The sequence below is a fragment of the Podarcis tiliguerta genome, assembly GCF_965153285.1.
Source record: "Podarcis tiliguerta genome assembly, chromosome: 8".
Classification (NCBI taxonomy): domain Eukaryota; kingdom Metazoa; phylum Chordata; class Lepidosauria; order Squamata; family Lacertidae; genus Podarcis; species Podarcis tiliguerta.
In genome coordinates, this window is record NC_139541.1 from 60,254,021 (window position 1) to 60,272,044 (window position 18,024).

Consider the following 18,024-nt stretch of genomic DNA (forward strand, 5'->3'; position numbering starts at 1 on the left):
TCCATAGAAAACTACGCTCACAAGGCAGTTTACAAGGAGAAAAATACATAATTCACCAAGTTACAAAATATGACAAAATGTAAATGTTAATGAAAGCATCCCTTTTTAAAATATGAGATTACAGTTTTTCATAATGCAATAAAATAACAACTACAGAAAATGCAAATAGAATAAATAGAATATGGAGTCCTCTCTTAAAAGTATTCATTAGCCCTTATACCACCCGCTGCTTCATTGGATGTCCACGAGAGAGAGAAAAGCTTTTATCTATTCATTTTCTCCATGTCATGCAGAATTCTATAAGCTTCCATCATCTCTTACTCACTTTTCTCTAAACTAAAAAGTCCCAAGCACTGCGGCCTTTCTCCATAGGGGAGTCACAGAACAATGACTTCCCTGGGTCACTCTGCTTCTGCTTGTGCAGGTTAGGGCAGGGGCAACCAATGTGATGTTTTCCGGCTATGGCTGGCTCAAAACTCACATCAGTACCAGCCAGCATGGCCAGGAATTATGGGAGATGGAGTCCAGCAACATCTGAATGGCCCTACCCCTCAGTATCTGGTGTCCACTGACATCCACAGGCAAATGTAAACAACTCCAAGCCAATGTCGAGCCCGTGTTTTTATCCTTGTGATTTTGCTCACTGTTTGAGACGGTATTCTATTGTCTTCCCTGTTCTTGGCAAGCTCTTGTCGTGAACAACGGGATGGCTTGCTTGCCTGAATGGGTATCACAGATTTTAACACCTCAGACTGCATGCTTGTGTACAAAACAAAATGCTTTGCTGGTGGAACCCGTTAGCGCCAGTCCCGTTTAGCTCACTGTACAGTGGTAGCTCTGGCTACAAACTTAATACACTCCAGAGGTCCATTCTTAACCTGAAACCGTTCTTAACCTGAGGTACCACTATAGCTAACGGGACCTCCCGCTGTCGCTGCGCCACCACCACACAATTTCTGTTCTCATCCTGAGGTAAAGTTCTTAACCTGAGGTACCACTTCCAGGTTAGCGGAGTCTGTAACCCGGAGTGTTTGTAACTCGAGGTATCACTGTATGCAATGTATTTGCATGCATGTGTGCCTGAGCTTTTACCTGCTCCTGCAACTAGATTTACCCTCCAATTGCCAGTGAAATTGCCACTTATTACAACCATTGGTTGGTTCTAAAATGATTAGCTGCTCCACCTGTCAACAGTCACTGCTGCCACCCTTTGAAGCAGAAGATATATCACAACCCTGCCACTCTCACTGCCTGATCTTTGCAGCTGCTCCTGCAGCCAGAGTTAACCAGTTACTCTGGGTGATATCTATTAAGCATTCACCACCCCCGCCCCACCACCCCGGCTTACTCAGAGGTTCTATCTGGTCATTATTGAACATTCATTCTTATTTGTTTGTGGGGCAGTTATATGGCAGTAAACATTCATCCTGGTTTGCTTGCAGGGTGTCTACATGTCTCCCTGTTAACCATCAGTTCATTCTGTGCTTTCCAATACATTTCCCCATCACTTCCCTAACAGCAAAGAGTCTGTTTCTTTTTTGAAGCAGATTTGTTGCGCTACGGTGACAAGTGACTTTAATCCACTTTCGCTGCGCAAACCTAAACTTCCCGGTGTGCGCTTGGATCCCTCAAATACCGACAGTCCAAAGGTGACTCCGAAAGTACGTGGTACCCAGCTCATGCTTGCTCACCCTCACATCTGAGAGGCATCTCAGTAGGTCCTGATCAGCTTGCCACAATTATATACGCTGTTAAATGTTCTGTTCTGTAGGCTTTCAGATTTGTTACAGTACGTACTGCAGTGCTTTCATTTCTTCTTAAGATTTCCCTTGAAATACCAGCTCGGTCCTGGTGCCGTTCATCTTAACTGCCTGTCTCGCTTTTATTTTTAGAATATCATAAAGGGCTTTTGTTCCAAGGTATATTTAGCAGGGGAGTGGAAAGGGAGTGGGTCACCCTTCTGCATGGGAGAATGTCTGGTTCTTCCCACCCATTCCCCCCCAAACACTCTGAGAAGGTGGAGTATCAGTTGCTGTTTTTGAAAAAAGACAGATGATACAAATTCAAAATACCAAAATCAGAGGAAGGAAAGGAAGGAGAGAGGGGGGAGGTCTAATATTTAGGTGCCCAAGCCTGGAGGCATCTTGGCAGCTTGTAACAGAAATTATTTCAACATGCTCCTATTCATGTCTAGGACACAACAGGGGGTGGTCTCCTACAGTGGCGTAGCGTGGGTTGTCAGCACCCGGGGCAAGGCAAGTAATTTGCACCCCCTAACCCGTGGATTTTAGTAGGGGCAGAGAGCTGCGAGTGTGAGCGCCCCCCCCCCCAGATGTTGCGCCCGGTGCGGCCGGCCCCCCCTGCACCCCCCACTCTACGCCACTGGTATCTGTTATGGAGATATTCACTTGGGTAGTAATGACTGCACAAATGCAATCCCACTACTGGGCTTCCATTCCTGCCCCCCACCTTCAGGGTGGGGTGAAACTGAACAGGCATGACCATCTTCCCACCCACCCGCCCCACCATATATGTGTGTCAGGCTGCAGTTTCTCCTGTCCAATTTCTGCCTGGCATGCATAAGGGCATAATAATTTTTTTAATTGTCAGTGCATAGTATACATAAAGTCATTAATTCAGTTTATTAATTAATTGTGGCCCATCTGATTAGAAGCCACCACTGCTTCTGAGAACAAATCCCTAGGCTCAAAATGTGCTCAGAGGTGCCCTGTTCTTTAACTCTTTGCTGGCCGGCATCAGACCTGAAAGATCATCTCACCCCTTGTTTACTTAATTGAACACTGTGAGAGGGCCTCTCGCAGATACAATCTTGGGAGGAGGTCTGTTCTCTTTAGTGTGGTGGCACCTAACTCCTGTTTTACATATCAGACAGGCACCATCTCTGTTGCCCTTCTGGGGTCTGCTTAAGATTTTCCTCTTTCAACGAGCCTTTTAAGTGGAGATTTTTATCCCTGTCATATTGCACCTATTTTTAGCTGCTTTTATATGCAGAGTTCTTCTTCTATATATGGGATCTGTTTTGTTTTAAGCTGTTTTGTGTATGTGATTTCCCCATGGCTCAGATGTCTACCAGGAGCGCTGCATTCAGGTATTGTGGCCCCAATTTTGTAGAACTGCCTTCCACTTAAGATCAACTCTTCCTGTTGAACTTCCAGAATCTACTGAAGATTTTTTTTTGTTCCAGCAGATATTTCAACTAAAGTCAGATTTTATAAAAAAAAATTAAAAATCATTGTATTGAGGTTTTGCACACTTCCTAGAGATGACCGTGATTGGTATACATAAGTTGTTGAAATAAATAGCAAATAAATTGGTATATGCAACAGCTTCTAATGATTTTTGCAGTATTCTTGCTTTATGGTTGGTAAACAAAAACAAATATGGTTTATTTGTTTTATACTTGTGTGTTTGCTGTTGTAAAGGGCGGGTAGGAAATCTGAAAAAAATAATAATGAATGAATCACTGGGCACCAGCTGTCGCTCCTGTGCTCTGCTGAACAGCATGAAACAGGGACTTCCTGCAGGCAGTTCTGGCTCCCTCATGAGGGTCCTTTGATGACATCCAGTGTCGGATTTACATACAGTGGTACCTCTGGTTGCGAACAGGATCCATTCCAGAGGCCCATTCGCAACATGAAAAGAGTGCAACCCTCAGCGGCACGTCTGCACATGCGCGGGTTGCGATTTGCTGCTTCTGCGCTTGCACGTGATGTCATTTTGCACTTTTGTATGACTGTATAATCTAAACAAGCTATAGCTTAGGGCCCCACTCTCTTGCGGGGGGGCCCCAAAAAATAAAAGGGGGAAAACTGGATGTACTTCCATAAAATACATATTTTGTCATGTGCAAATGGCTTTAGATACCAATTAGGTCCATAAACTACCATATAGCATACAGTGGTACCTCAGGCTAAGAACTTAATTCGTTCTGGAGGTCCGTTCTTAACCTGAAACTGTACTTAACCTGAAGCACCACTTTAGCTAATGGGGCCTCCCGCTGCTGGTGCGCCGCCATCGCACAATTTCTGTTCTCATCCTGAAGCAAAGTTCTTAACCCGAGGTAATATTTTTGGGTTAGCGGAGTCTGTAACCTGAAGCGTATGTAACCTGAAGCATATGTAACCTGAAGCATATGTAAGCCGAGGTACTACTGTATAGTCAATACAAAAAACAGTGACAATTTGTTGTTGACAAAGGACAGCTGGACATATAAAGGGCCCCATTACCTTCAGTAGCTTAGGGCCTCATCAAACCTAAATCTGGCCCTGATGACATCGCATGCTTATTTATTTATTTTGCTCTGTTTTGTTTCGCTTCCCGTGAAACAATTAACAATTTAAGCAATCCACAGAGCGCAATATAAACAATCTTTAGAGTGCACCAAAAAGACAGTCAAGATGGCACCTGTCTGATATGTAACAGGAGGGAGTTATATCACACCAAAAGCCCGGTTCCTACCTATGTTGTACAGAAGAATGCACCTCTTGATGAGATGGTGTGTGCATACAGCCCTTGCCTGCAATTACATTTGTCTCATTCACACATTACATTCTGGGATATAAACGTACCCCCCCCCAAAAAAATACCCTCAGAAAGAGATGTGCACACACAAAAAGGGTTCACAGGTTACCTGGTTGTGTGGTGACGCAGCTACCCAAGTCTGCCCTGCAGCAACACCCCCATTTTTCTCTGCTCCCCCGAAGGTTACTCGTTCACCATACCCTCCAACATTTCTCCAGTGGAAATAGGGACGTCCCATTCCATAATGATAATTTTACTATTTATACCCCACACATCTTACTGGCTTGCTCCAACTGCTCTGGGCTGCTTCCAGCATATATAGAAACATAACAAAACATTAAACATTTTTTTAAAAAAACTTCTCTATACAGGATTGCCTACAGGTGGCTTGGGGGTCGGATAACTCTATACCCTCCAACATTTCTCCAATGGAAATAGGGACGTCCTAAGGAAAAGTGGGACATTCCGGGATGCAATCAGAAACCGGGACGGCTTCTCTAAATCAGGGACGTCCCTGGAAAATAAGGACACTTGGAGGGTCAGAGTCACATCCTTTGGCGGCGGGGTGGGGGGGGTGTCTTTGTATTTTCATAAGCATTTTTAAAGCTGAGACCCCATACGATATAAAATTTAAGAGGTCCAAAACATTACAAGAAAAAGTATACAGGCTGCATCCAATGCAAGGTCTACTCAGACATATGTCCACTAATTCCAGCTGGACATAACCCTATTATTTCATTATTTTTCAGCCAATTATGTAACCCTTGAAAATTACTATACGTGTGTGTGTGTGTGTGTGTGTGTGTGTGTGTGTTTAGAGGCCCCTCATAATCTGAGGGCCGAAACTGTCGTTTACTTAGCTTGTGCGTAAATCTGGCACTGTTTAAGCTGCTAGAGGGAGAAGATGGAAACACTTTTGTTGATAAGAGACAGAAAGAGAGATGGGGAGAGAGAGAGGGAGGGTATGGTGAACTTTTCCCTTCCTTTCAAATCGGCTTGTTCCGACATGTCGCTTGGAATCCTCCGCTGAATTGCCTTCCATCCCCAACTGAAGTGAGTCAGACGCCAAGCCCATCCACTTGCCTACTCTCGTTTGCAACGTGGGTGACAGAAACTCTCCAGGAGGATGGGAAGTGCTTGAATACTCAATTAGTTTTGTTTCTGTTGCATAAATCTTAACTTCTCTTGACAATAGCCGAGTTTGAATCTGTGGCTGTGTTGAGGAGAGGGAGCCCAAAAGACAAACATCTGTGCATTGAAGGAGTACGGTTTATGCAGCCAAATAAGCCAACGAGGTGTTTAATTGATTAATTCATGGGTTAAATGTGAATCAATCTGCACATATAAAAAACAATAGTTTGAGGAGGGGAAACATAGAGTTGATTTTTTGGGTGGCACATTTCTGCACATGTGGCACCTCCTGCTTAATATGTGTGTATGACAGGGGGGAATGCTTCTTCTAAGATGATGCTTTTCTAAGATGAGCATTTAAGAAGTAGTGTAAAAACAATTTGAATTTTTGCAAAAAAGAGATTGTTTAATTAAACAGCAATTATGAGCCCTCAGGTGGTGCAATGGGTCAGTGAGTCTGGCTGTTAACTGGAAGGTTGGTGGTTTGAGCCCACCCAGGGATGAGTGTGAGCAGGATCCCTGCATTGTAGGGGGTTGGACTAGATGACCCTCTGGATCCCTTCCAACTCTACAATTCAGTTCTGTGTCTTAAATCTGAGGTTCCCCGCCCTTAATCTACCTGATTAAGGCTGCAAATCTTAACTCGCTTACTGAATTTATTGGGACTTACTGCTGAATAAGTATGTGCATCATAAAGGACTGCATTGCAAAGAGAACAGCTCTATTTATATTTTGTTTTGTTTAAAACTTTTGTTGTACCCAACCTTATCTCTCCCAAGCCTTCAAGGCAGCTAACAAAGCTGAAACAGAGCCACAAACAATGAAATGACAGCAGCAGCCACAACCACCTTGAAAAAACCAATCCAAACATAAATTTGAATGTCAAGAAACAATATGTAATCAGATAGCTGTAAGGGAAATAATAATATTAATAATAATAATAATCTGCTAAATGCTCAGGGAAATAAAACAGTTTTGACTTCTTGCCCCACAGATGGAATATTAGTCACAAAATAAATGTTCCGCAATTTCTGCGCCACAATCCCTGGTCGCCGCCGGCCTAATTTCTGCAAGCAAGGAGACCTAGAGGAGGACACCCTATGATAATATTGAGGAACAGGGAGGTTTAGATGAGAAAAGGCAGTCCTTCAAATACAGTGGTACCTCGGATTACATACGCTTCAGGTTACAGACGCTTCAGGTTACAGACTCCGCTAACCCAGAAATAATACCTCAGGTTAAGAACTTTGCTTCAGGATGAGAACAGAAATCGTGCGTCGGCAGCACGGCAGCAGTGGGAGGCCCCATTAGCTAAAGTGGTGCTTCAGGTTAAGAACAGTTTCAGGTTAAGAACGGACCTCCGGAACGAATTAAGCACTTAACCTGAGGTACCACTGTACCCTGGATTCTGGACTATTTTGAGTTGTATATAACAGAAGGGCATAAACTTTCCCACTAAAAAGCACGGCAGATTCATTTCCATTGGGTGTGCCAGGAAACAGGATAAAAGCACAGGGATGATGTCCGGAAGGAAATCTTAAACATTTCCTTTGAACTGGTGACACCAATAACCACATGTGGGTTCAATAACTGGAAAGTGCTGTTACTTAAGAGCAGTGATGTCAAGTCTCTTTTTATTAAGGGGTGTTCAGGCTGCCCCACTGAAAACTCTGTTTGCTTGTAGAATCCTGTCACTACCTTGTGCTGATTTGTGGGCCTGAAATGGAAGTGCCTTTAGCCTCTTTGGCTAGATTGTCCTAAACGCCGCGGCTTGGAGCAGCAGGCTACTCCTGGGAAATGGATGGCTGACCTTTGGGAAAGAAAGCCATCAAAATATAGACTCAATGTACATATGATGGCAACTCGGACCAGGATAACTTGTCTTGTGTCCTAAAAGGTGGGATCTAAAGAATCGTGATAAATGAATGATGTGGCGTTGCACATGTCCAAGTCTTTTTTAACAGCCCTCAGCCTTTTCACTTGGTAGTGCGTCAGTGCAGCACAGTGCCCGCCAAGGCTAATAAACTCTGCGGTGTGATCATGGGCGCTCAGGTCAAAGAACCTGGTTTGAAAAAAGCCATGTAGCATGGCACAGGACTTGTCGCCTACCATCATGTTTACATTAGGAAGAGGAAGGAAGAGGAGGAGGTGGACAACAGCACATATGCTGCAATCCTAACCCCACTTTCCCAGGAGTAAGCCCCATTTAATTCAGTGGGACTTACTTCTGAGTAGACATGGCGAGGAGTGCAGTTAAAAGACACTTTGTGGGGAGGAAAGAATTGGCACATGCATTGTATGCAGGAAGGTCCAAGTTCAATTCCTGGCATGCCTAAGGTCAGGGGTAGGCAACCTAAGGCCCGGGGGCCGGATGCGGCACAATTGTCTTCTCAATCTGGCCCACAGACGGTCTGGGAACCAGCGTGTTTTTACATGAGTAGACTGTGTCCTTTTATTTAAAATGCATCTCTGGGTTATTTGTGGGGCACAGGAATTCATTCATATTTTTTTTCAGAATATAGTCTGGCCCCCACAAGGTCTGAGGGACACCACTGGCTGAAAAAGGTTGCTGACCCCTGCCTAAGGTGGTCTGGGAAAGACTCTTGGTCTGGTGAGCTGCTGTTGGGCAGTTTTAACCATAGGGAACTAGATGGATCAATGGTCTGGCTCAGTTGGTGGCACCTTCTGATGTCTCCCCCATAAGGTGGCAATGATAACATCTCAATGTGATCTGCCTTGATCACTTTGTAAGGCAGCCTCCCCCAACCTGGTGCCTTTCCCTATGTTTTGGACCACGGCTTCCCTCAGCCCCAGCCAGCTGCAAACTGAGCTTGCATACACAAGAGAGAATTTCATTCTGTGCAGCTTCTCTGAACAAAGTACTTTAAGGGTGGGAAAACTTGACTTTAGTAAACGACAAAAGGCAACAGACTTTGACTCCTTTGACATCACCTTTATTTGAAAAATGTATGCATTTGTTTATATATTGTATGTCAGTTTGAAAAGCAACCAACAAGTTTAACAACAACAACAACAACAACATGTCCACCAGTACAGATTAGTTGACAATGTGCATGAAAAATAGACCAGGATTTATTTATTTTTAGCCATTAACTTTTTAAATTAAGTTATCAAGAAGTGTTTGTACAGATTGACAGATGCAAAACATTTCACTGAATCACTATAAGAAGACAACAAAACAACATCGCACATATTGTCCCACATTTTCTTGATTTTTTGTTCCTCGCAGACAAAAGGCTTCCCCCACTTCCCTCTCTTCCAAGAGTAACAGGTGGACAGCTTCACCCTTGCACTGTCTAAAAATCCAAAATTCCTGACAATGAACACAAACCCAAAAGATTTCATAAGAGAATCCACGCCCCCCCTTTTTTTTGGTCTTCCATCTTTTTGCCCTCCAGGAATTTTCCTTATTCTTTTGCCTCCTCACTCATCCCCCCCCCCAGCAATAAAAAGGTAGCTCCTTGTCTCAGCAACTGGCTGCTCGGTTTGTAAAGGGTTAACCCTTGCACCTGCTGAGGTGTACCTGTCTTCTGGCACCTGTCTCCTCCGGCCAATCAGAAGCAAGCCTCGAGAGACCTTACCTGTCAGCAGAATGCCTGCACCACACATAAACCTCTAACTTGAATCCAACTCTTCACTTTCCAGGTGATGTCTCTGTTTAGAAGACGGTATTAGTAGAGGTTAAAAGAGGTGGAAAAATATCTGAAGATCTTACTGTTGGCGAGGGAGTGGAAAACGTTGGGGGAACATGTCTAATGAGATCGAGTAAGTTAATTGCTTTTTATTACTTTGAGCGATCGCGTTTTTCAGCGGAGACAGATTTTAAGGCTTCCCACTTGTGCTGTGATTTAAGGTAGCCACTTCTCCAATGAAAGTTCTTTAAGAAAGAGCTGGGAAAATTCAGTCTTTCCGCCTTCTTGCCTAGCATTCTCTGATGTCCTCCTTAATAGCAGCAAACCTTTAGGCTGTGTGATGCTTTAATGCGCTGTTTATTTTATTTCTAAAAAGAAGAAAAGTCGGTGTTTTCTGGGTAAAATCCAGCCAAAGCTGAACCCTTTTTAAAAAAACTTGTGCGGTGGTGGGTGGCAGCCAAGGGAGTGTGCTTGACTTCCGCGCTGAAATAAATTGAAAGTATTTAACTTCGGCTGGATCGTGTCCTAACATTCTAAATTCTGGGGGAGAAATCGCAAGTGAAGGAAGTGTCGCCAGTTTCCTTCGTCTCCCTCCTTCCTCGGGATGTTTAGTGTGCGGTTTTTTCCCCGAGGAGGGTTCTTATTGGTGTGTGTCCGCTCTAGGACACGGTTTCCCTTTACCGCGATCTTTCAATGATGTCTTCCCCTGGATGTGTGTAATTTTCGATAGACTGATTTCATAGACACAGTGGGATATGGAAAGTGGTTCTGAGTTGAGTGTGTCTCTGCGTGTTCGTGCGCGCAAGGACTGTAGTTCGTTCCCAAATGTTGATGAAAACACACCTTTGGGGAGAATCTTGTGGCACCTTAAAGACTAGCACGTTTATTAGGCAAGAGCACTACATCAAGTGCTTATGGAAAATCGCACTGCCAGAAGTCCAGTATGGAGGGCCACTCCTCTAGGATCATTTTAGGACCCACTCTAGTTGCAATTATGATTTGTACTTAACGCTATATTTTATATTGATGTAACTCACCTTGTGACCTTCTAGTGAAGGGTGGGTATTTAAAATTAATCACAATAATGTCATCTGAAGTCAAAGGGAGATGTCCTAGCAGACTTGAAGCTTGCTTGCATATGATTCACCCCTAATTACTTCCTTAGCAGAACTGAGTGGTGAAAATTAAGACTTTTTAGTTACAGTCAGACCCAGGAAAGTATTATGTGGGATATTATTGACGTTTTTCATTGGAAAGTTGAAACCTGGAAAATCTGCCTCCTGTACACATACATTTGGTATCACGTTTAATTCCCAGACCTGAATTTCATGATTTCATCATTAAAGGATGTGGGAAGATGTGCTCTGAAACAGGGGACACCTATTATGTTCAGCAGAATTCAGTATTGTGCTCTTTCAGATGAGGAACATCTGGATATTTTCCTTTGCATGGGTAGCTGTTAAACCTACAGAATATGAAAAGCTTTCCTATTGGACTAAAGTTTAGTTGAAGTAATGTGAGAGCTTTCAGGTTGTGCAGTGACTCTAAGCTGGCTACTTTCCATTCAGCCTGACAATGGGCCATATGCAAATCACAACTGATTCCTCTCCCCAAAATGTAATTATTGCTTCAGATAGAGTGTGGCCACCTTCAGGGTTCCAAATGCGCAATGCAAACGCATCTCCTTTCAAACACAGAATCTCCTGTGGCCACCAGGGGGTGGGGCACAATGAGGCTATGCCTTCAGATTACTATGCCTGTGTACACATTACTGGTTTGAAGTACAGTTTTTTTTTGGGGGGGGGGTGTTAATGTTCCAGGAATTGCACCTAAAGCCAAAATCGCACCTAGCCAAAAACACATTGGGTTCAATGGCAGGTGGAATTGCCAAAGACTTTTCCCTGGACACCCCTCCCCCTCTTTCCGCCCCCTTTTAAAAAAACATTTCTGGCAAGCGTGCAAAGCTGAATGTGCAAAAGTTAAATGTGCATAAGTTTCGGGCTTACTGTACAGCTAGGTCTTCTCAGTTTAGATCAAAGCTGGGGGTGGGGGGAGGGATTAATCAAAATGGGATATTTCACAATAAACCACAGGATAGATACAGATTGTGACTGATGTGTGTACATTGCCTCGCAAACCAAGAGCTGGTATGTGCTAGATGTGTACACACAGCCCATATCTTGCACCGACTCTCTGTTCACTAGTAAAAACTTATTCTACTGCTTTTCCCTCCTTGGTATGCATATTTTCTTGAGTTAGCTTATTCATTTGTATTTTGAAAGATGAATGGTGTACCTGATTGCCTGTCTGTCTGTACACACAGTTGCCCTTAGGTTAGGGCTGCTAATTTTCTCTCCTAGAATTGCTCTTGTGTCTTTAATAGCAGCTCATTCTAAACAAGTGGAGTTTTTGCTTCAATTGAGATGAAGTCATGGGAACAGCTTGGTTCATTTAATTTCTTGTGAACAGACTACAATTTATGGCATAGAAGCAGGGGCATGGAACAAGCTGGCAACCCCATTTTAAGGCTCCTGTGTGTCTTCTGTTTTAAGAAACAGGCCTTACTCTCTTTTTTAATGGGAGTGACTTCCCCACATACCTTTCATTGGAAGTGCATTGTATTTTATGAGGAAGGTCCCCGGTTCAATCTCTGGCATGTAGGCCTACAGCTAGGATTGAGAGAAAACTCTATATCTAAAATCCTGGGCAGCTGCTGCCAGTCAGTATAGACAATATTGTTAGATGGACCAATGGTTTGGCTCAGGAAAAGATGGCTTCCTGTGCTCTCTCTTATTGCTATTTTAATGACTATTTTATACCATTTTATGTGAGCTACCTAGATATTTTTTGATAAGTGGTACATAAATAATGCTATACATTTTAAAATGGTTCTAAGTGTCTTGCATGTGTAATTTCAGCAGCCTTACAGAAAATCTACAATTTTGCCTTTGTTACTACAACATTGGGCAACAAGATTCCTACATTGCAGTGGGTTGAACTAGATGACCCTCAAGATCCCTTCCAACTCTACAATTCTGTGATTCTATAACTTTCCCCATCCGTGCATGCAAGCTTTCCGCACCTTCTCTGGTCATCTGGTCATGGCATGAAGTAGGTTGTTGCCTGCTTGCGTTTCTAGTTTGTGCTAGAAATTGATGTGATCCTGATGCTTTGTTGCTGCTAAGTTCCTATAGCTGGAGGCATCTGTTGCATCTGCCTCTATGGTTCTAAGCAGTAGCTAGAGGGAAGTTTATAGATCAAAGGAACTTTAGCTTGCCTTAATTATGGCACCCGGACCAAATGCAAGTTGCTGGCTGTAAAATACTAGCTTGTGTGCAAGCTGTAAAATGTGTGCATGTGTACTCCAGTGGTATCATAATTGTCATCACTGCTGTTGCAGGATAGCCTGTGTACAAGGCACCTTATAAAGCAGGGCTGGGGGCTCTGTGCCCCTCCAGATGTTGCTGGACTACAACTCCCACCATCCCTGAACTACTAGTCATGTTGGCTGGGACTGAGAGGAGGCGGAGTCCAACAGGAGTCTGGAGGGCCACAGGTTCCCAATTCCTCTTCTAAAACAGCCTAAGCAAAAGAGGATCCTGTTCTGAAGAACTGCCAATCAAGCCCATGTAACGAGCAGGTGTTTGGACACTTTCCCTTGTGAAGTCTTTGAATGGTAAAAGTTTGAGAGCCTTTCCTAAAATGGGACATAAGAAGAGTGCTGGATCAGGCCAGTGGCCCACCTAGTCCAGCATCCTGTTCTCACAGTGGCCAGCCATTTAGTTGTGGTCTTGGCTTTTATATACAGGTATACTGAATGGCAATTCAGACCAAAGAGATTGTGTGAGTCAATGTCCCAACTGTTTCAGCGCTCCCTCAAAATTAATGGCTTTATTACTCCATCCTCCCTTCTCTTTCAAAGGAAGTTACTTACCTCTTTCTTTTGTGATGCTGAATGCTAATGGTTGGGGGGGGTGGGGGGGGAGAGGTGCTGTTTAAAGTATTTTCTGCTTTCTCTCCTGTCTTGAGAATTGTGGCTTCATTTGCTTTGATGCTTTCAGCTAAATGGATACAAGTGAGCCTGTCTGCCACCTCTATTCTGTTGGAACTGTGTGGCTTATGCAGGCATGTGATGGGCAAGCTTATTCCGAATGATTGATCAGGAGGATGATCAATGGCCAGACTTTATATGGGTTGGTTTTGACCTGAAGGCGTGGGCAGCAGAACTTTGGGAGAGCTGCAGGTGCCTTCAAAGAGCACCTTCTTTGACAAGAGCAGAAGAGACAATGCCCTCGAGGTCAAAATCATTTGGGGATGGGCTCGGTTCAATAACCATTTCCAGAATAGCCAGGAGGGCTTTGAGGAAGGGATGAGCAAAAGTGAGAAATGAACTCCCTTACCAAAATGGCAGTTCAGCCACAGTGTTCATGTAAATTGCTTGTTCAAAACTTTGGCGCCGGGCTTCTGGGAGGTACAAGTAAATATACAGACCTTGAGGAGGAAAGTGACAAGAACCCCTGCCTCATACTTTGAAGGAAAGAAATATCAAATTGTTTTTATTTGTATTTTCTTAGGAATATTTTGTGTTATGTAACCCACTTGCAAGTTGTTGCTCGACATGGTAGCCCCTGTGCTGAGGCAATAATTTTCATTGCTGTTACCTTCCCACCCTTCCTCTGAAGCAGGGTTAGGGAACCTGTGGCCTTTCAAATATGGCCGGACTCCAGTTCCTATCAGCTCCCATCAACCTGGCCAATGGCCAAAACATATGGGGTGCCACAGGTTTCCTGTTTCCGCTCTAAAGAAATGTAGGAGGCATTCGTGCTTTCCCTGTTCCTCACAATATCCTTATGAGGTAGGAGGTTAGGCTGAGATGGTGACTGGCCCAATGGACACAACGCTAAGCTTCCTGGGGGTGTTAGCATCTGAAAGTGGACCTTCATGCACTTCCTAATCTAGATGCTGCACCATGCAGAAGAAAGATGAATAGTGTTCAGCGTCCTTCTGAGACAAGGGACATAATTTGTGGCTCTTATGTCTGAAATACAGAACTGAAAGAAAACATGTGGAGAAATGTTTTCTTCCTGGATTTCTTTTCACTAAATGAATGGATTTTGTTACGTGCATATTTAGATGAGCCCATTTTTTGGAAAAACCCACCCAATTAAGACACTCTACGTTGACTTGTGTGAACTGATGGCAGCCTACACCAGAGGGTGTGTGGAGGCTGTGAATAACCTGTGACCCTCCAGATGTTTCTGGGCTCCCAACTCCCATAACCCCCAGCCCGCACAGTGAATAGTCAGAGGTGACCTGGGCATGGAGCAGGAGGAGGTGGGGGCGAGGGAGGAGGTGGATCTGCCCCCTGAGGCAACCACCTCACCACATGGGCAAGGAGGCCCTTTCCCATCACTCCCAGATGCAGTACTTTTCTATGAAGAAAGTTTACACATTCCGCTGTAATCCAGTGTTGAAAAAATCCAGTAATGTACACACGTGTGTCCATACTTATTAGGAAAACCGGGGCTGGCTGTTGCGAATAGCGTGCAGAGTTCATGAGAATCTAGATTGTGACAGCAATGGCAAAATGTGGCAGGAAACGTCCCAAAGCTCTTTAAAGCTGCATTCCATTCACTGGAAGGGAAAAAAAAAAGGTTGAAAAAGAGCACCTTTGCATGTGATCGAACATGGGCTGCATTTAAAGTGCAGGGCCTCCCACAAAGAATCATGGGAACTGTAGTTCCGTGAGGGGTAAACTACAGTTCCCACAATTCTATGGGGGAAAGTCATGTGCATTAAACGTGTGGTGTGCACATAGCCTCAGACAAAGCTTTTAACAAGCAGGGCCTTGTCAGCAAGCCAGAAGTGCGTCGAGGCAGCAGGCAGCCCCGAAAGAGTTAACCAAGAGCTGCTCCCTCCTGTGGTTTTGTGGTCGAAACCATGATTGCCAGGAGCAAATTTTTGTCATGCAACAAGGCGTGCTATTAAAATGTTGAGTTATGTTTTTGGTGAATGAAAAGGTTAAAGCCCTTCATTAAAGCACAGAAGGGCTGGTCCCTGCCGAGAGAGAGAGAGAGGGAGAGAGAGAGAGAGAGAGAGAGAGATCTGTTTTACAGCCACGCTGCTGCTGCTGGGTGTTGTTTTCCCTCTCTCTCCCTTTCTCTCTCTTATTTCAAATTAAAATTATACACAATTCTGTTTGAAGAAGATAGAAAGGTAGGGGCTTACAGCTGGACCTGGTTTTTTAAAAGTAAGTCCAGTTCCTGTTTTTTCTTAGGCGTATGCATTGCAGAAGAGTCATGTCTTAGTGCTAGATAATCTGCCTTGCAAGCAGGTAGGGGCAGGAGAGACTCCTGTCTGAAACCCTGGAGAGCTGTTGCCAGCCAGTGTCCACAATACTCAGCTAGGTGGACCAGGGAGAGCTTCCTATATTCCTAGGTTCTTCCTACGCTGTTACTGTGTGCCTAATCCCATGATTTTCCTTGCCAATTTAAGTTGAAGGCAGGGTGTTCTCTGAATTGGGGGGGGGGGGGTCAGTGCATATGGTGCTAGGCCCGTGAACCCAATAGCCAATGTCCAGTTCCCATAGGGTCACTTGGGCAGCAGCTGGGGTTGGAATTCCTGCAAAGAATACCCACCTCAGCAAATGGACACACTTTTTACCTTCCAGCTGCACACTTTCTACCTTCTCATAAAATGAGGCATGTTCTGCATAATTTAAGGCAGATAACCTGGATACTGCACACCATAACATTTCAAAGCGCATAATCCTGGGAGTTGTAGTTTGCTAACGGTGCTGGGAATTGTAGCTCTTGGAGGGGCAAAGTGCAGTTCCCAAGATTCTTTGGGGAGGAATAATGTGCTTTAAATGTTTGGTGTGAACACAAATGTGGAGCAACCACCCCTTGCTTTGTAAAATTAAATCCCACCATGGGGATTCAAACAAAATAAGAGAGTGAGTGGGTAGGTCACAGAAGACCGATACCAGCCCACCCCATCTCTAAATAATCAAATTTTTGCACTGGGGTAACCAAGATACTTTTTCCGATACCAGTGTTTGTGAGGCACCTTATGCCCCTTAAAAGCTTAATTTTAAGCAAGCCAAGAGCCAAATCTAATAAAAAGCTTTACAGTGTTTTACAAGGATCAAGACTTCATCCAAGCCATAGGTGTGGCTTCTGGAAAAAAGCTTCCCCCCAGTACCAGGGTTGGAGCGGCCTTTTTAAATCCTGAGAATGTTCCCATGCTTTTAACATCTGTATTCAGGCTGAAATTCAGAAGCTGTAGCTTTCCTAGTTCAGAGTTCAATGCTTGCAAACGTTTTACAGAACTGAAATGAACTTTTCCACAACTTCAAAACGTTGGCTACATTTTTGGATCGAGAACTGACCTCAATTCCAGACATTTTGAAATATACTTGTAAATTCCCCCTCCTTTTCTCTGTTTTTTTTTTTTTTTTTTTTTTTTTTAAATCCCTAAATCTATCAGCATCCAATTTTGAAGCAGGGGAACCCTTCAACAAATGCATGCTAAACAAATTTGTTCCCCCCATAAAATTAATTTCAGCTGTAACAATAAATTTTGGTCTGTCATGCAGCCTTACCTGTAACTTAGTTCTGGAATATGTGGAAGAGTTGCGTTTGAGTATGCATGGTGCCCCAGAACCCAGACCTAAACATCTGGGATTTGTAATTCAGAGTTTTATCTCTAGGTCTAAAGGTGTGGAGTTCAAAACGGATTGAGATTCTTAAAGGCATTTGTTTAGTCTTCTCTCTCTATGTGTGTGTTAATTAGTGTACAATTGTGTTTGCCTTGATGTTCCACCAGTAAACTATAAAACAACCACAAAAGACAATGAGAAGCAAGTACAAGGCTGGCTTTTAATAACGCTTTTATTAAAAAGAAAAAATATTTTCCGGAGCTCCATGAAGTGTGATGCCATCATGTCACACAATCTGGTTTTAGAAGTTATTGCATCCCATGGCACTCGCCTAATAAATGTAAACCACCTGTGACTCTTGTTGTCACAGTTTGGAAATTGTACACTTAGTGCAATCTTATAAAGATTTTCTCAGAAGTGTTCAGTGGGCCTTACTGTCCAATAAGTAGGTTTGGGACTTTTGCCTAAAAGCTGTACTGACTTGCAAAGAGTTTGGTGGAAGAAGAAGAAGAAGAAGAAGAAGAAGAAGAAGAAGAGGAGTTTGGATTTGATATCCCGCTTTATCACTGTCCGAAGGAGACTCAAAGCGGCTAACATTCTCCTTTCCCTTCCTCCCCCACAACAAACACTCTGTGAGGTGAGTGGGGCTAAGAGACTCCAGAGAAGTGTGACTAGCCCAAGGTCACCCAGCAGCTGCATGTGGAGGAGCGGAGACGCGAACCCGGTTCCCCAGGTTACGAGTCCACTGCTCTTAACCACTGCACCACACTGGCTCTGGTAGGGTTCTGGACAGTCTTACTGCAGGCTGCAGGGAGAGGAAGCTCTATTTTTGACTGCCCCACCCTGCATAGATCTTCTTGCATGTGATAAATAAGAGCACCAGGGAGAAGTGGTGCTTCTTTCTCAGTAATGTGTCTAGAACAGGTTAGAAGCTATGGCTCTAAACACTAAAGGGGAACCTGCACCTCCACAGATGTTCCTATATTTGCCAGGTATGAAATTGCTGTTGGAGAAATGGATTCTGATTTTGAAGTGTTT

At 43.9% G+C, this 18,024-nt stretch overlaps 1 protein-coding gene across 2 annotated transcripts in view; it reads left to right on the plus strand.

Annotated features, from left to right (window-relative positions):
- Positions 1–9,292: 9,292 nt before the first annotated feature.
- Positions 9,293–18,024, plus strand: part of GRHL3 (grainyhead like transcription factor 3) — a 53,193-nt gene continuing 44,461 nt past the window's right edge. The window contains exon 1 of one of the 2 annotated variants that reach the window (XM_083455351.1): positions 9,293–9,459. In XM_083455351.1, coding sequence (XP_083311477.1) covers positions 9,443–9,459 — 17 coding nt within the window. In that variant the 5' untranslated portion in view covers positions 9,293–9,442. Of the gene's footprint in view, positions 9,460–15,452; positions 15,577–18,024 lie in introns of those variants that run through there. The other variant, XM_083455352.1, reaches the window with a different exon arrangement.